Genomic DNA, 19,385 nt, shown 5'->3' with positions numbered 1-19,385 from the left:
CCACTTTAGTCCAGGATGGCCTGATGGTCGGTGTCGAGCAAGAGGATGGATGTGGGCAGGCGGATGGGTCCCAAAGCGCAGTATCCTGGAAAGCCGCCGAGAGAGTTGTGATTTGGAGCGATTGATTTTGAGCAACGTCCAGGTAGGCTGTTAACAAGGCATCTTTGGTTTTTAAGTCCTCTGAGAGCCGACGAACTTTTTCCCTAAGGTCAGAAATTTCTTTGTTTGCATTTTCAAGCAATGAGGAAATCCTGTGGGGAAATGGGGACTCGCCAGGTGTGGAGGTAGCCATGGAGCTGGCGTTAGCCTGACGATAATGTTTACTACTCGTAGAAAATGTGCGGTCCTACACGCACAGGTACGTAGATTTGCGTCGATGCTGGCTCTTTACAGAGACTAAAGGCTACCAGGGGGCTAATAAGAAACAAAAAACTAAGCAACTAGTACAACATTTTCTCGAAATAATACTGTTTTCCTCCGTCTGTTTTCTCTCCCTCTACACTCTCACACAGCGTTACTTTCCGGTATTGATGTTGATACAACTACTAGGCTACTTAAATATATATAACACTAAATTGTTAGACATTATGATCTTCCGGACCTTTGCTTCAAAACATTTTCTCTAACTGGACCTTTTTAAAATTTTGTTGAATACCCCTGCTAAACACGGTTGTCTGTTAATCGAATGTATGAAATAACGTTAGTTTGATTTTACTCTCACTAATTTGGTAGTCACAGATGTGTTATTACCCATATCTGCAATGGCTTCCACAAGTTCACCTGTGTTCAAAATCTGTTTATCTGCCATTTTTAGGCTAGTTTAGTGTTAACTTTTAATGTAAACTGTGCTGTTTCCTATCATGATGCAACAAATGTCAAATTGAAATAATATAATAGGATTGTGAGATTATAACTTTTTGATGTTTGTGTTTTATATTTCAGTTCAACATTTTTCAGTGGCAATATTTGTTGTTTCAATGCCAATTTTTATTTTCAATACCACAGGTTACTATCACTGTTCTAGCTCCAAACAGTCTTCCTGTCCACAACTGTGATTTCAGATATCCACAACATCATTTGAAACATTTGCCAAATTTGGATTTTCTTGGTAGAGCTGCCTCGTAAAGAAGCCAGCTCAGCCAGCCTGGCCCTCAACTGCACCAGCCCTGCCAGGAGAGAACAACCAACAAAAAAGGGAGGAGGGGAGAAATGAAAAATCACCCAAACACAAAATACACACAACCATGACGAATTTCCTCAGAAAGTCAAAAGATGCACGTCAGAATTTCTTTGTATAAAAACATGTATTGAAGACATCTTTCATATTACATATTAAGTAACGCAGATTTGATATCAAAACTTTTTGTCAACATAATCCTTGACAAAGACAATTAAGATTAAGATAAGAGTTGGATTTTCAACAAAGGCAAATAGAAAGGTTAATTCTGCTATTTCTTTCCTAGGTAAGAGTCCAATACAAAGCCTTTCAGTAAACAATCTTGCACTGCGTTATTGCAATTTCTTGCTCTTCTAGCCACTCTACTTAGTACGAAGTGTGTCATAATGTTTTGGTGCCCATATTAGGCGGATGACTTGTATGTCCTTGTTGGAAACCTGGTCCCAGCAGTACTCGGGGGAGAGCAACCTGGTTGGTTTGTGAAGCCAAAAGTACTTGTTTAGATGACTCTCATCGTGCCACAGAGCCTCCACATCGTTTAGTTTGTCCTCCATGATACCCAGAAAGCAGTGATCTGCCAATTTCTTCACATGTTCACACAGGCCTCCAAAGAGAGCAGCGTGGTAGTAGTAATCTCCGCTTTCCATGAAGGCTTTGGATTTGGGGTTTCTGTCATAGGTGAAGCTTTGCTGTGGAGCTTTGTAAAAGCCGGCGTGTATCTGAGCTACAGAATCCCCCAGAGCCTCTGAGCCAAATCTTCCCTTAAACTCCTGATCCACATCAAAGCAGAAGACGTAATTGCAGTGGTGACGAATCTCTGATTCTATGGTATCTGATATTGTTTTCATGCGCATCATAGAGATGTCCTGCCACCTGGAGTGCTTTTCCACCTGGATAACCTTCAGGCTTCGCTGAGGACCAAGCTCGAAGTGTGGTACCTTGTCTGGTTGATCCGTGAACACGTAATATGTCACTTGTAATCCCAACATGAAATGTTGTTCTGCAGAGGTAAGGAAAGTCTTCAGGTAGGCATCCAAGTACCTTAGGTAGAGAAAGAGAGAGAAAAACAATTGATGTTGCTCATAGCTCATGATGAGGGGAAAAAAAAACCACAACAAAAACATTCCCATACTATTATGTTGTTTATTTCATTATTCAAGACAACTATCATCACATTTGTTGACTTTTTAGCCAGTTTTAACACTGGAGTCATTACTTTGAGTTTAAACCCAAGCTCAGTTGTCCCCATTACTCTAACCCTGCAGATCTGCTGTCATGTGCAGTAGGGCTGCACGATATGAGGAAAATATGCGATAATATTGTTGAATATCTCAATAACGTTATATTTCTTGTGATAAATAAACAGATATTAAAGTGTGCTCAGTTGAACTGAAAGCAGCGGAAATGCAGAACTGAGTCAGTCTGCACCACTAAAAAAGAATGACAAAAAAAAAAAAAAAGTTACATTCTGGATAACCTTCAGTTTAATGTACTGTTTTCTACTGATATTTTTTTGTTCAACTAACGCAGACAATCTCGGAGTGCCTTTCGCAATGTGTGCAGTATATTGCACCAGTTGATATCGCGATGACCACAAACAACAATATATTGTGCAGCCCTAATGTGAAGGTACGTTTGTGTGATGACTTTTACATATGCAGGTGTTCACCAACATTGTTAGAAAGTCGTTGCACACTTTCATGTGAAAAATAGGAAAAAAGAGGGATGACATATGGACCTTGTGAACACAACTGAAGTAAAAAATTAGCATACCTCCTATTCTACCATCCTAGCAAAGAAAAGACTATTGTGTGTCTTTAAATTGGGATTACTATAAATGTTATTCTGTCCTTATACTGCAACACAGTTTTATATACAGATGTAACTGAACTAATTGTATCTCGTTCAGACAGGATTCAGGAAAGGTATCTTGATACACCCAGGTTTAGAATTTTTTTCTTCAAATAATACCAAAACTTTTGGCAAAGTGCTACCAGATTCAGACTGAACTGCTGGTGTTTAAGCGCTGGTCTCCTCACAGTGATTACAGAGAAACAAACCTTCCCACAGCAAACACAGTGAGGGCCACAGATGATTTTTTTTGGATGTGCTTTTGGTCGTAAAGTTTGGGGTCAAACATCCCCTCCCAGATGATAGGAGCTTTCCAAGATGTGCGTGTTTCAACCCCCTGTCTGGATCTGAAATGGAAGATGAAAACAAAAGTTAAACAGCCATACCAAGAGGAGATTTACATTGTTTTCACAATTATGAGCAATTAACCCGAAATTGCCTGACTACTGTATATATGGCACTGAATCATAACAACTTTAGGCACCAAAATGACTAGTTAAGTAGTATGGATTAAAACACTCCCGAGGAACAATCGCGCATTATTTTAATTTAAATTTTTAACTTTGTATTAGATATATATATATATATATATATATATATATATAACGCTGAAGGAAAAACTAAAATAAAAAAGGCGGAGCAGGGCGACTGCAACCTGTACAAATGTAAGTCATTTATGTGTAATTTACGTTGATATGTTGAAGTTTGTGTTACCGGTTTATGGATTAAATTATGAATTCAATGCGTTGCGCCAATAAGGGACAAATCAAATCAGGGGTAGCGAACCAGCTTGCTAATGTTAGCTAGCCCTCTTCTGTACAGCACCACTAAATTCAAACTAGATGGGGTAAAAAAATAAAAATACTGATAACCTATTATTCAACAACCTGAAAATAAAGCACATAAAACTGATAAGGGTGTTATAAAATAAACAATGTGACTAAAATCTATGTGCCAATATAATTACACTGTAATAGTTTACTGCATGTAATGTTTAAACAAAACTGGGCGTACGTTTTCCTAGGAGGGGATGTAGTCTGACACAATATGTAGGCCTATTTCTTTTAAATATAAATGAAAATGCATAGCATCATCATTTTCATCTTTTCACTTACAAGTTGACGACGTCTTGGAAGTGTAGCAAGAGCAACACGTCTGTTTTCTAGTTATTCTGTTTCTTTTCCTAACAATAATATTGAAATGATTGTGAGAACAAAGAAAGAAAGATTATTATTCTATGGACTGGCATTTCCACAGAGCTCTAAAACAGAGTTTCCGCGTGCTCTTAAAAAGTCCCAAATTTCCAAATCAAAATTTTAGGCCTTAAAAAGTCTTAAATTCGCTCAAGTATTGTGTTCTAGGTCAATCATTTTAAACAGGTCTTGATATTCCTACGTCCATGCAAAGCTACCTCGAATGCTCTTTTTTTAATTCCATGGTGTTGTAGTTAGTTTCTCTGTATTACGACTACAAATGAGACTAACATGCCACCTACTGTATATTGCAGCCAATCAGCTTTTGTGTTATTGGCGCGAGTCTCTTTCGGATTGTACCACAGACATAAAACAGATTTTATTCTTTAGCTATGGGGAAGTGCAAGTTAAGTAATACTTGGCTTGATAAAAAACTGAATTTAGGGCTTAGTTGTTGTTGTGATAAAGGTCTTAAGTGTCATTCATAGTGGTCTTAATTGAAAAGTCTTAAATTTGACTTGGTGAAACCTGCAGAAACTCTGTAAAAGCTGTTCATATAGAGTACAATTAAGAAGTATTTCGATGGAAGTAATGTCGAAAGGGAGCAGCTCATCACAGCACTACCACAACATACTTACAGTATGTACTTACTCAACGTACATTGTATACCTTCAGCAACAATATAATCACTCTAATAGAAGGCTACTGTATGGAATGTAATAAAGAAGTTTCCCCAGGAGAAGGTGCAGTCTGACACTAAATGAGAGTTCATTTTTACTGTGAGGACTCACAAACGTGTTGAGATAGGGCGCCATTTTAACATAACAAGGGTTATAATAACTATATAAATATTATATAATAATAGTGATAATTATAATATAATAAATATTAATTTCTATCATGTTACACGGGCTCGGGCCGGGCTCGGGCTTGCGCTCCGGGTTGCGCGGTAAATGAGCGGTCAGGTGATGCGTTTCGATTAGCGTGAAAATGGATGCTGAGGAGGTGAAACGGAGGCTGGCCTCTGGACGACTTATTTTATTTCTTTGTTCCAACTTCCAAGTGGCCTATAGCCTACGTTAGTCATGAATAAATTATGTTAAAACATGTATAAATGACTCATTCTTGACGAAAGACAAAAGAGCTGTGTATTATTGTGTGCGAGCTGTTTTTCTTTCTCTCCCTTTTCCGCCGAGTGGTGCGTGTGCCCGCTCGCAGTGTAAAGGGCGTGTCCGCGCTATTTTCGGACATGCACTCTAATCACTGCTGATTGACGGCCTTTTGTAGGCCTACATTCGGGCTGTAGGCTAAACGGGTTCGGTCTTTTAAAAAGCTGTCAATCAAATGTACTTGTCGGGCTCAGGCCGAATTCTGTCGGGCTCGGTCCTTTTTGGGCCGAACTTTTAAGATACACATTAACCTTCTTACTAGTAGAAATTGTATTTCAAGAAATCAACAACTTTATTCCTATAAAATTAAAATTCAAGATGTCTTTCAATTCTTATGAAGTATAAGTGGAAGTTGTAACATGTAGAATAGCCAGACTGGATTTTTAATTGCAGATCAGAATCAGAATAAGATGGTTGATACATAAACAAACATGTTAATATGAAGTAAACAATTAACACAGAAACAAATATATACAAAATAGCTGTTTAACAGAAGAAAAAAGAGGCTGAATTGTTTGGTGCAGAATGTGCAAAAACATATAGGCTAGTATGTGCAAAGGGCAGGTGTATATTGGTGGAATTGATGGATCTCTGTAAAATATAGAGTGTGGTCTAGACCTTCTCTTTCGGTAAAGTGTCCTGAGCTGACTCCTGTTATGATTTGACACTATAAATAAAATTGAATTGAATTGAATTGTATAGACCAGGATGTAGGTTAGATATCTGTGATTCAATTCTTACTAGTCAAGAAGAACATTTCAGATATCCACAATAACATTATTCACACATCATTTTACTGGGACAAATGACGTCACTTTTGTCATTCCTGTATAGCCCAATATGTAGCCCAATGTGTAGCACATTAAAAGCCCAATATATTGGGCTTTTAATGATAAGAGTATACTAAAGGAAAAGCTTCTGTAACTATGGGGAATGAAACCTCAAAGCCGTGCGACGCATCTGGACCCATAGTGGGTGAGATGGTTAGAAAGTATGGACCGGACTGCTTGAGATATCTGTCATATTGGTCAAAAAGCTTTGGCTTTCCAAAAACTGGATCACTGAGTCCAGGAAAGTTATTTTATCTGCTTTTATATATTTAACTGTTTTAACTGCTATTCAATGTTTAATTTCTTATACTGCACTGTAACTTTTTTTTCTCGTATTTTATCTGTTTTTTTATTTTTTAATCTGTTTTCATGTAAAGCACTTTGAATTGCCCTCTTGCTGAAATGTGCTATACAAATAAAGCTGCCTTGCCTTGCCCGTGCAGCCAAAATAAAGTGTCAGATTTCTTACCCAAAGTTGAGCGTGTCGTCTAAATTGATGCTCAGATTTCCCTCACTGGCCACCAGCAGACTGTCCGCAGGGACGAGGCTCGCTACATATCTAGTATTGAAAAAAAATATGACACTGGAATAAAATCATTTTGAAATGACTCTTGCCAATACATTAGATTGGCTCGTATGTGCTCTTGTAGCACTTCAAAAGCCTTCATGCTGACTTTGTCTACTCACCTCAAATATAAGGCAGTGAAGCTGACAACAAGCAACACAAGACAGCAGAAGATTCCAACCCTTTTTTCCCTGAGCCCGCTGAAAAGATGCAAAATCAAGCAAACAAAAACAAGAGCGTTAAGTTGTGTAAGCCACTCTGGTCTTTAATTTACTGTAAGTGAAAGACATTTGCCTTAAAACTCTTCTTTTAGAGTAAACCTTCCATGTTTTGTAGGAGGGAAATTCTATAGTTTTAATTATCTCCTCATCCAATTCACCAATTTCAAAATAAAACTGTGGGGAAACACTATCAGTATGGTATCATACCGATAGATAAAGAGCATTCAAAACTTAAATTAAAAAATGCTGCATGTCCAGAAACAATGTCCCCGGTCACTCTGGATAGTCCACCGACCTCGTAATTTGACATCTTACCACAGGGAAACAGAACAATAAGATCAGATCACCATTGGGGGAACTGATCCTTTAATTCAAATGGGTTTTTTTTTCTCAGTTGCCTTGCCTAAATTTACACATATAGTATTCAATATGTGTTCATTAATTGTCAAGAATGACATCACCAAATATAAAAAGAAAACCCTAGAAGATGAGAGACATAGATACCTCATAGCTGTGGAAAAACTGCTGCCTTTTTTTTTTTTACCCAGCAACCACACTCTCACAGGAGGTGATGGTATCTGTTGGCTGGTGGATGAAAGGACACCTTGAAGAAAAACACATTCAGTTTACACTGCAGTAAAACCAGTTACACAACAGAAAGATGTCAATCTTATTTTATTCACTGTCACACCCAATTGTTTAGTGATACCAAAAGAAACTTGTTTTCATACATCACCAGCACATTTCTCATTCCTAATTAACTTAAAACGTTAAAACTTTTCTTTCTTTTTTTTAAAAGCACAATTGAAGGAAAAAGGGATGTGCCATATATGACAATGAGGTAAAGAACTGTGTTGTTATTTTTTAATCTGTTTTCATGTAAAGCACTTTGAATTGCCCTGTTGCTGAAATGTGCTATACAAATAAAGCTGCCTTGCCTTGCCTAAAGGAAGAAACAAAAAGGGAACTATTTTATGTAAAGTATTTGAGGTAGAAAAATGCAACTTATTCTAAACAGTCAAGGGGAGCCACTCTTTTCCTGGCAGACACTGCTGATGAATTACCTTAATGCAGGTGGTTTCAGGTATAAATCCACAACGTGTCCAGAACCGTAACAGGATTAATGTTCGTCTGGAAACTTATAAATAAAAAATGTTTGGATATTCCTCTATGGTAATTTTCCAAATGGCCAAATTCATTCCACTGCTTCAGAGATCTCCTTCTTTACCAGTTTACGTATTCTCTGTAGACTGTCAACACAAGGAAGGGAATAAACAAGGAGTGGCTCCCTGGTTCAGGTGAATGGTTTAGTTACATGTATGTCGTCATGGGTTAACTCATTTTGGGGGCCGGATTTTTGGGGTGGCAATGTTGGTTTGTTGGTCTATTCCACCGATCTCGTCCAGACAGAAATTTGCAAAAGAGGGTCTTCCTCTCAGTGAAACTTCCCTGAAAAAATAAAGGTTATAAAAAAATGACTGACATAGAGGTAACTGATGCTTTAAACTTGTAATGATAGCCTACTTTGATATTTACGGAGCCCCTAAGGGGACATGAGCAAAAAAAAGAAAATTTAGTTTCATGTGCTCACGCAAAACTTTAATGTGCACACGCAAAACCTAAAGTTTAGTTTCACGTGCGCACATGAAAGTTTCAGCAAAGAACTAGGGTTAGATGGCGGCTAAAGATGAGTTGGAAACGTTCCTTAAAAGCCGAAATATACCAGACAATATCATAATTAAACTGAAAGATGATAAGGTAAGTTATCTCGCTGTAAATTCATTGTATGCTATTGTTCAATGTTAACTTTAGACTATTGCCAATACTTCATCTACTGTTAAATTTAGACTGTTATTGTTAGCAATACTAACTAGCATAGTTACTTTTGCTAGCTCTCCCTGGTAACGTTAAGATAAAGTTAGCCTGTGCTGACTTAATTTTTTGAATCCTTTTGCCTTTTTCCATGCATTTTTTAGATCGACGTGAATGTCATAGCTTTAATGGCAGATGAAGAGCTGGGTCAATATATCGATAGATATGGAGACCGACTTGCTCTTCGAGCATTTGTCGGTAAAGAACTTTGACAAACAACAGTGAGACAGTGAAGTCAGCTCTGATGCACAGGGTTCGAGAAAAAATAGAAGGAAGAACCTCCGCCAAAAGTGACACAGCTGTACGTGGACCTGTCGGCAATAGAAATGCAGTGAAAGACACACGGTGGGTCGAAATGGGATGACTTCACTTTCAGAAGGGCGAGTATCACCAGGTCCGAACAAGAGGTGGAGGCGGAACACGGCACCTGTCTGTGCAGAAAACGGTAACCGTGGGTGAGCTGCTAGAGATAGGCAAATATTTATTCTTCCCACATGGACACTCTGCCAAAGGGAAGTTCGATTTTGACATTCGTGATTTCAGTCAGAAGTCACTAACTCATGATTGCACCGTAGACCAGCTGTATGAGAAGACCAAGCTGCGAATGCTGCGCATTTACACGTGCTCCAAGTATAAAGACACCGCAATCATTCTCTCGGATGCATCCTCAGACTTTGAGCCCAACGATGAGAGGCCAGTGAAGGTAGGCACATTTCTCTTCATTCTCACCACATTCTGTTTAAAAGCATATTCTTTGTGGCAAGCATTAAACACAAATGGATGAATTGGAATTGAATGGAAACTTGATTTATGTCTGTGTACTGGGTATGTCTGTGTTTATGCATTAGATAACTACATGTAGGCAGTGTATGCAAAGCAGTCTGGCCGTCCACCCACCCATCCATCTATCCGCTATTGTAATGCCAACTCACTATGAGGTTAGAAAGAGTGTGCCATGGTTGTACAAGCCCATTATTTGCTGATCTGCTGATTTCTGCAGAACAAAACCAGGAGACATCATCACAAGAGGACTGAAACTACAAAAGAGGATCACCCAGAGAAATCTTCTGATTCAGACGAGGCACCTACTGACTCAGTGCAAGAACCTCATGAAAGAGTAAGCTCCAGTAGATATTAGCCTACTACATTTTTACTGACCCAATCTGAGATGTATGTTGTGCTGCCCCAATCACATTCTATGTCAGAGATGGAACTTATTTCTCCCATACAGACATATTATATTATGGTAGACATGAAAGCTTAAATCAAACATGGTTAAAATGCTGACAGCTAAACGGTGTAAAGTGTGACTGTATTTCACTGTAGAGGATCCAACAGCGGGACGTTAAGCAGTGTGCAGCTGCCGTTGGAAAAACAACACAGAAGGTGCGTTGACTTGAAATTGGTAGCCTCGCGGTGCATTCAAAGTTATTGTAAAAAACCCTCTTCCCAACTGGTGGTTATTTTTGTCGTTCAACAGCAATTTACTAGTGAAATACGTTATTGTTATAAGTTATAGTTATTACTATATCATTAAATTATTTAATTTCGACCATATGGCCTTAGCAATAAACAAGCTGTTCTTTAATGTCACCAACTGTTGTTTAGTAGCCTTCTTTTTTTCTTTCTTTTTTTAACTTTCTTAAAAAGTATCGGTTCAGACACCATTTAGGCACCGGCACTGTTTTAGAGTATCGCTTTAGCACCGGTATTGGAAAAAATCCAAATGATACCCAACCCTACTGTTTATGCACTATTAGATAACTACTGTACATGTAGGCAGTGTATGCAAAGCTGTCTGGCCGTCCACCCATCCATCTGTCCAGTACTGTAAATGCCAACTCACTATGAGGTTAGAAAGAGTGTGCCATGGTTGTACAAGCCCATTATTTGCTGATCTGCTGATTTTTGCAGAACAAAACCAGGAGACATCATCACAAGAGGACTGAAACTACAAAAGAGGATCACCCAGAGAAATCTTCTGATTCAGACGAGGCACCTACTGACTCAGTGCAAGAACCTCATGAAAGAGTAAGCTCCAGTAGATATTAGCCTACTACATTTTTACTGACCCAATCTGAGATATGTTATGCTGTCCCAATCACATTCTGTGTCAGAGATTTTTCCCCCATAAAGACAAGACATATTATGTTATGGTAGACATGAAAGCTTAAATCATATCATGTGTTAAGTAAGCTTAGCCCCTCATGAGATGAGTGACATAGAAGTCCTGCCTGCACTTTCTGATGATTGTTTAATGCTTGCGTCAAATGAACATGCAGACCAGTGCAGTTATGAGGTGGATTCCCCAATTGCCCTTGCCGTCCATGCGTCTCTCGAAGACTTTGAAGTACAGTTTGGAGGAATTTGTGCTGGTGATGATGGTTGTGAAGACTCCACTCTTCCTTGGAATCCTTGTGACCTCAACAATATGCAGGTATACTTTTGAACAAAGTTATTGCTGATAGTGTTGAAACATTTTAATTGTCCCTATTGAGTAATTTAAATACAATTTCTTATGTAAGGGATAATGTATTGTCCACCGTTCGGACAATACATTATCCCGCTTATTATAAGGCTACTTACCAAAAGTAGCTGTATAATAAGCGCTGCGCATCAGGGAGTTCTTTGCCTCCCCCCTCGTCCATTAACTCGTTTAACAGGACACCTCGGCAGCCGTTATCCCTTACTTAATAGCCTACCTACCTGCCAATCAGAAAAGAGTATTTCTTCATCATTTTTGCTGTATGATAAACTGAATGTCAACATGGATTGTCTTGAACTTTTAATAAACTGTGTGGTTTAAGTCGCAGGCCTGTTGCACACACTTGTGGAGCAGTACTTGAGTTACCATGCACCTACAGCACATACCCTGAATTTCGAACAGAATTTGACTGTGTACTGTCTGGTGATTGTTTCACATTGGATATTGTGTAGACAAAGTTACACTTTTCACTTTTCTGTGGAAAAAAAGTGAATCTTAAAAAGGAATTAAAACATGATATAGCTATTGACAATAAATGTTTGTTGTGGTAATGGATGTAAGAAATGTTACACTTTTACTTATTTGTTATTAACCATCAGTGTTTGGGTGTCAGTAGAATCAATAATAGGCTTCATGATGACAACAGCTTTTCAAGGAGGTGGTAACTCATCAACACTCTGCCATAAATACAATGTCAGTGTTGTCAGCACGCCGTGGAATTATGAGGCGCCGTCTGTGTTCAGTGTAGTTTGTAGATACTGAGCATTAATAGTTTTCACATCTCGCACACAGAAACTGTAATGCATCCCGTTTAATTTGCATATTTAAGATGCAGAGGTAAACAACACAGAGTAGCTCACTTGTAATCAGAAGGTAAATGGTATCTTGTTTTTCCAAAGTGATACTGTCAAATGTAATCACAAACAAATGAGACAAATGGAGAGTTTACGATAAACAGCTGCTGTGAGGGTGAAAATTTGATCATCACAGATAAATATATAGACACTGTATTTAAAAAATGTGAAAACATCTAGTGCTAAAATGATTAGTTGATTAATTGATCTATCTTTAAATTGTTTGGGTTGTTTATCCAGCCAAAACATTCATTGCTTCCAGTTTTTTCTAATGTGAAGATTTGCTGCTTTTTTTCTGTTTGATATCACTGTAAATTCACTCCTTTGAGTTTTGGGTGAGTTGGTTGGTCAAAACAAGACATTTGAAGGAATCACTTGGGCTCTGAGTGGTCGTGATGGGCATTTGGTAATGCTAATTTCGAAGAACGTTCGCTCAAATGAACTTTTAATTTGGTACTAATTGTAGGGGAAATATAAGTTTCCTTGAAAGAAAAGATCCATCAAACCCAAGTACATCATTTATTTGTTGTTGGAAACTTTAATATCTAATTTGTTGAGTTATTTTTGTATGTTCAGGTAACCTGCTCCAGACAGGTCTGTTGTCCTGTTGTAATAGATGTAAGAAAAGTAAAACTTTTACTTATTTTTCTTATGAAGCATTAATGTTTGTTATGTAAAGTACTGACACATGAGTTTTTGCAGATATGCATTTAGCAGTTAAATACACTACATACTTGCTGTTCATGAGAACGTTTGGACAGTGATGGTGTCCAGAAAGGTCTGCTGTCCTGTATAGTTGTTGTAATAGATGTAAGAAAAGTAAAACTTTGTTAGGTTATATGTATTTTATGCCTTTTCAGGGAAGCTATTATTACTGTACAATACTGCAGAATATCGCATTTCACACGTTCACTAGTTTCACATTTTGGCAAATGGCAAAATACCAATGGCTGTTTTTGTTGAAGCCTCACATGGTAAACATACTCAAAATGTCAAAGATACTGTTAAATTAAAATTACAACTTCTTCATTAGTATCATATGCTTCATTTCTTTGCTGTGCTTGTGTCCATATTTCCCTGTTCATGACTGATGTGAGGGCAAAGCAAAATATCCTACATTAACAAGATTCATAATACACATAACAGACAAAGTAACAGTGTCAGTAGGCTGTCATTTACATGCTGACTGGAGAATGTTGATGTGTTTTGTGTAGATGGAATTAGAGAGTGGATTTGATTTCATTTCTCAAGTGCAGAAACAAATCCAATTCTTGATAAGCATCAGCCGGATGATGCAATTGTGACTCAACCATCATGAAGTTGCAGACGTTGTAGATGTCTGTGTCACGTGGCACTGTTGGTCGAAATGTGCAGCTACTCTGACACAGCTGTAAAACGGCTCTTTCCACTGGGGAAATGCAGTCATCAGTTCTGTGGAGTTCAGGGAACATGTACATGACTCTGGGTCGACCACTGGGCACTCTGTCATTCTTTGATGGTCTGATGACATGGGAATCCCACACACGGGTAGTCTCATCTAACTCATCCTGGAAAAAAGGTTTATTGAGAAAAAATTAAGTGATTTGCAATTTGTTATTCTCATGTTTGTTTTTTTTGTTATTTAGGGCCTTACATAACATATTTAACAAAATCTAGTTTACCATAGAATGTAACACTATTCTATATGTGTTCTTTGTTGGAGCGCCATCTACTGGACGACTCGTAAATCACACTAAAACAATTCCTGCACACATTAGCCGTGCTCTGTTTTAACTGTTTTAACAGTTTTAACATCAGCTCCTGTCAGTAATACTTAGGATATCACAAAATTGAATTTATATAGCGCTTTTCACAGACTCAAAGTCGCTTCAAGATTAGTGTGCAGAGTGCCGTAGGTTACACAACATCCAGACACAGGAATAAATGATCTGCTGTTGCCAACAGCTTGAATTTAGCTATTTTTAAGCCAATTTGCTTCAGCAATCATAGGCAACATCACATTCATTTTGCACATTCGCCGTGTGTTAGCCGGGACCTTCTAAAACGCTTAACGTGAAAAAGCTTTTACGTGGTTTAATGTACCTAAACAACGATCAATCATCACCAAATGCCTCTCTCATGTTGCTCCTCATAACCACTGAAAACGGTCTGAATTTGGTGATCACTGATCTTTGTTTAGGTACATTAAACCACGTTAAGCTTTTTCCACGTTAGGACAAATAAAGCCCATGAGAACCGTGGAGAGTCAACCTACAGCTGCTCCGCTTCCCTGCTGAAAATGGGAAGCAGAAACGCTTAATGTCATATAACGTCCATAATAATTAGACTTTGGGTTCGATTTTTTTTTTTGGACAATTTTCAGTGGTTATGATGAGCAACATGAGAGAGAAATTTGGTGATGATTGAACGTTGTTTGGGTACATTAAACCACGTTAAGCTTTTCACGTTAAGCGTTTTAGTCCCTTGTGTAAACAACAGCCAAGCAGACGCACAGTGATTTGTGACAGGCTAGGTTTACAGTAACAACGTAGGCTATGTGTAGCTTACCTGGATGATGCCCATGAAGCAGAACTGAATTAGACCTCTGTCCAAATATGCACCGTCGAACAAACCACGGTCCTTCAGATCAGCAAACAGACAGATGTGAAACTCCATTGATTCCCTCCTAAGGAAGCCCCACCAACTTTCTATCCTCTGATTGGCCGTGCTTGCCCCTTCAATGTAACTGTCAGTAGCAGAGCCATCGTGAATGTTGCGACGGAGAAAGCGCTGACAGTCTCTGACTTTACCATTCTCAGTACCTCGGTCGCCTCGAACAATCCTTGGACAACCACCCAACCTTTCCACTGCCTCCATGTAGTAGCCACTAATAAGTTATGGGTCACTGCTTGTTGTAAATGCATTCATCCAGATGATTTTCCGCGAAAATCCGTCAATGCAGCCGTTTATACAGATGCCAAAAGGCTTCAATTTGTCATAAGAGTCTAAGTGCCAAATATAATTAGGCCCTTTAGCAAAGTAGTTTCGGAACGGAGCCGTCTCCTCACTCTGAGTTCAACACCCCTTGGATCTAGTTCTCATAGAATTAATCGAACATCCTCTTTCCTTACGTTTAATCCATTCTCCTTGCATTTTGTGTACATCCACCTATATCCGTGGAGTTGTCCAGATGTTTGTAACTGTTCATAAATGAAAGTAATTGCCCGATCCAAATCAGTGTATCCCTTGCACCGGAACAGATTACAATACTTTAAAATCCGTTTTAAATGTCATATCGAAACAATATAATGGTGACGACTTGCAAGCAAAGCAACAATGTCCTCATAATGAAGACCTAGATTAAAATATAGTGCAACTAACTCCTGTACTGTAGTCATTTCTCTAGCTGTCACGGTTTCCAGTATAGCCCAGGCTACATACGGCTTTCATGTGCTCAGTTTTGCGTGCTCACGTGAAACTTTCATGTGCTCACGTGAAATTTTCACATGAAACTAAACTTTTTTTATTTTTTATTTATTTTTTGCTCATGTCCCCTTAGGGGCTCCGTAGATATTACCGTAGGGCAACATTAGGTCCATAATGGCGGCACACTGTAAGCGCCCTCTTGTGGCTGTTGCGCAAAAAGGTTAGTGTTGATTCTTATTATTATAACCTCATTGATGTGGGTATCTTTCGGTGTATCAGACAGGGAGGGTCTAATGAAATATGCTATCAAGTTGCATTATGGAAAGTGTAGGATCCAGTGTTTCGGCATGATACTCTGGGCTAAAAGTCAGGATGTTTTGGCCTCTGCTGGTTTGATCAACTATGCTCTAATGTAACCAGAAAAGGTTGTTTTGTTTTTGGGAGGGGGGGGGGTAAGAGTCAGTGGGGGTCCGGAGCCTTGTTGGTGAAGCTTACTGCTCAGGGGGAAATGGTTTTGGTCCTAATGGACTATGGACTATGGAAAGCAGCCACCTGCCGGAGGCAGATTGTCTGCTCTTGTCCTTAGCAGAGACAGCAGCGTACCAGATGGTGATGGAGCAGTTGACAAACCAACATTTTGAAATACCAATAATAAGCTGAGAGCCAGTTTCAATGATGTTGTCATTTACTTTCAAGAGGCCCCGACCCCCCTTTTCCAGACAGGTTTGTGGCAATATGATGTACATGTATTTGTTGAGCTGTCATAAATAATCACAGAGTAAAGTAGTGATATGTTCAGATTCTGCTGTATAAATTCAGGCAAACCAGTTTGAGAGGATCTTTTAATTGAGGTGAATATGACATTATTGAATCTACAGCAACTAGGAATAGATGGGAAAATGAGGTAGCAGATAAAATTATTAGAAGTGCAGGTTGCAGATCAAATTGTTAACAGTAGATTAAACAAAAATGATAATGGTATTTTAGAAATTAGTTTTGCGAGGTCAGAAGCAAAATCACTAACTCATCATGAAATAATGACATCTTGGCAGGAAATCTGGAATAATGAGAATAATTCAATAGTCGGTCAGAGTGAGAAGAAGTAATAGAGGTAAAGGAAGGAAAGTATAGTAAAGAGGATGCAGTTTTTTCTAGGTTCAGACTACGACATAGGCCTGCTACTGCTAGGCTACTTTATAGCCTTATAACTGCAAGGAAACCATTGTGATGATAGGTTGTAGGCAGAGATGTAGTAACGAAGTAGAACTACTTCACTACTGTAGGCCTACTTAAGTACTAAAAGGCTATATCTGTACTCTACTGGAGTATTATTTTTTTCATTACGGTTGCCTGTTCAGAAGTCAGAGACAATGTAAGTTTGTACTCTTTCTATTTAGCTATTGTTAAGCTATTCCTGAGTTGTTTCAGTCTGCAATGAGTAGGCCTACTGCATGTTAACCATTTTACCCTGTGATGTGAACCTGCTAGTTTATCTGTATTTTTCACTGTACTGTGTACTGTGCTGGAGAGGATGTTCATAATATATTTAATATTTGTTAATTCTTTTGGCAACAGCCAAAGGAATTGTGAGTGTCCTTTAGGCTAAACATTTGAAATAATATAAACAATATGATATTCAAACTTTTGACTGCTTTCTTTAATAACTACATAACACAATACTTGTACTTTTACTTTCAGTACTTGAGTAGTACATTTTAAAATAAACTACTTGCAATACTTAAGTACAAAAAATGTTGAATACTTTAGTACTTCTACTTAAGTGCGGTGCTTAAAGAGCACTTCAACTTCTACTCAAGTCACTTTTTTGATAGAGAACTTGTACTTTTACTCAAGTATGGGTCCCTAGTACTTTATACATGTCTGGTTGTAGGAGGCTCATTATAGAAATAGAAAAATTGAAGGATACAGGGGTGGATATGGGAAGGGAGTGGAGCACCAAAGGATTGTTAGAAACAGGGGAACACAAGTAGGCCTACAGGTACAAAAAAAGGCTTTTATTTAAATGAAACAGGTTTAATATCCAGAATAAAACTTCTTTATAAAGTGTATTATTATTAGTGTTGGATGTTTAAAGTCATAATGATAAACCCTCCTGTACAGTAGGTGGCGGCCTGCATCTTAAACGTTGGTTTGTAGCCCGCCAATAAAACTAAAGAAGAATAATTAGAGGTCTCTCCGTTAGCACCACACAGGACGGTAGCACTCACTGCGGTACCATGTTCCGAGCCGTGTTCCAACTGTCGGCCACAGGGGCCCGGAGTCTGGCTCGGTCACGACCCTGCTACTCAGGTAGGACCATCCGCTTTACTTCTACCGTGAAACGAAATAGCCTCTGTTATAAAGATGACTACAATAGGCATGCTCGGCTAACGTTAGCTGCCTAGCTTAACTACAGCTGTGTGTGGAAAAGCTAACTTCTGGAGACAATAAATTATTGTTATGGTTAGTTGTCGTTGTGGGTCTTGAACGGAATATTTTTCTGGAGTTCCACCTCACGTAGCGTATTTTATTTAAAGAAACCGCGAAATGAATTTAGCAGAAGAAGTCACGACCTTGTGATGACCCCCCCCTTAGTTAGTTCAAGAGTGTCATTGACCGCAGCTTTTGCGCAGCTGAACGTTGATGTCTAACTCGGACCATATGTATTATGTATATAGCAGGGACGTCGTTAGGCCTATTTTAGGGGGGCTGAAGCTACTCCCAAATGTTCCTAAGCCCCCCCAAATAATAAGAAAAATAATGTGTATATATTTTTTTTTTACAGTGCACTCTGTATCACTCACTACGTGGAATCAATTTTCCTTCACCATTCATCTGTTGGTGTCGTCGTGCACTGCAGTCTGTTTTATTTTTATTTCACGAACTGTCAACTGGTCGAAATGGTAGTGTTTTAGAGAGAGGCTTACGAGCGGCCACTTGCACGGTAACGGTATGTGGACGAGCGAGGTAGAGAGTTACTGAAGAGAGAGAGAGCGCCAGGCAGCATTAAAACAAAGCAGCAAATCAGAAAAATAAAATGTTTTCGCCGATTTATGACTCAAAATGCAACTGTAGCAAGTATCTCACTATCATTAACGTTATCCAAATTCATAATTTAGAAACGACAAATAATATATCCAGCTACAAAAAAAGCCGGAAAGTCGAAAGTTAGACAGAAGTACAAAGAGTCAATAGCTATGAAGATGATACACCGTCTTGTCTCTTCTCATTGGTTTAAACTGGCAGCTTTCAGAATGCTGCAGACCGGTGTGTTGCAAGTAGCTGCAGGATTTATCTTGTCTCGTCGTAAATCTTTGGTCTGGACTTGCTACCGCACACAGAGTGAGTGATACAGAGTGAAATTGTAAGTTGTTGTTAATGACTTTTACTTGCTTCACTTAAGCTACATTTACTTGAGGTAAAGATAAAGGAATATTTTAGTTGGCTATAGAAAACAATAGTCTAGCTAGTGTAAACGAGTGAAATACAAGAAATAGCTCGCCTAGTAAGGTTAACCATTAATATAGCCTGCTATCTTTATAGTATTAAAACAATATCAGTCCCTAAATATCATAGTGTCACTGTTAATGCTATTGTACCAGTATATCCTTCAGTTCATTGAACAAATGGATACTGGAATATATTTTAGGAGAGGCACCAAGGCATAGCCTAAACTAAATTATTTCATGATATTTATTATATATGCTTGATTCTGACCAACTTAACTTTCTGCATTCCTTTGCTGTAATAAATTAAACAAGTA

General features: G+C 38.6%; 2 protein-coding genes across 2 annotated transcripts in view; one reads left to right on the top strand and one right to left on the bottom strand.

Annotated features, from left to right (window-relative positions):
- Window positions 1–19,385, top strand: part of LOC144520065 (cytochrome c oxidase subunit 5A, mitochondrial) — a 353,705-nt gene that overhangs the window by 329,089 nt on the left and 5,231 nt on the right. The window lies entirely within an intron of this gene.
- On the bottom strand, window positions 966–8,293 carry LOC144520024 (N-acetyllactosaminide alpha-1,3-galactosyltransferase-like). Its single transcript, XM_078253616.1, has 6 exons — window positions 8,071–8,293; window positions 7,511–7,610; window positions 6,908–6,985; window positions 6,690–6,779; window positions 3,238–3,375; window positions 966–2,218 (listed from the first exon to the last, which is right to left on the bottom strand). Exons 2-6 carry the CDS (start codon window positions 7,513–7,515, stop codon window positions 1,540–1,542), a joined length of 990 nt encoding a protein of 329 aa, XP_078109742.1. The 5' UTR covers window positions 7,516–7,610; window positions 8,071–8,293; the 3' UTR covers window positions 966–1,539.

This window comes from Sander vitreus, chromosome 1 (genome assembly GCF_031162955.1).
Source record: "Sander vitreus isolate 19-12246 chromosome 1, sanVit1, whole genome shotgun sequence".
Taxonomy (NCBI): domain Eukaryota; kingdom Metazoa; phylum Chordata; class Actinopteri; order Perciformes; family Percidae; genus Sander; species Sander vitreus.
This window is presented reverse-complemented; position numbering and strand designations above follow the sequence as displayed.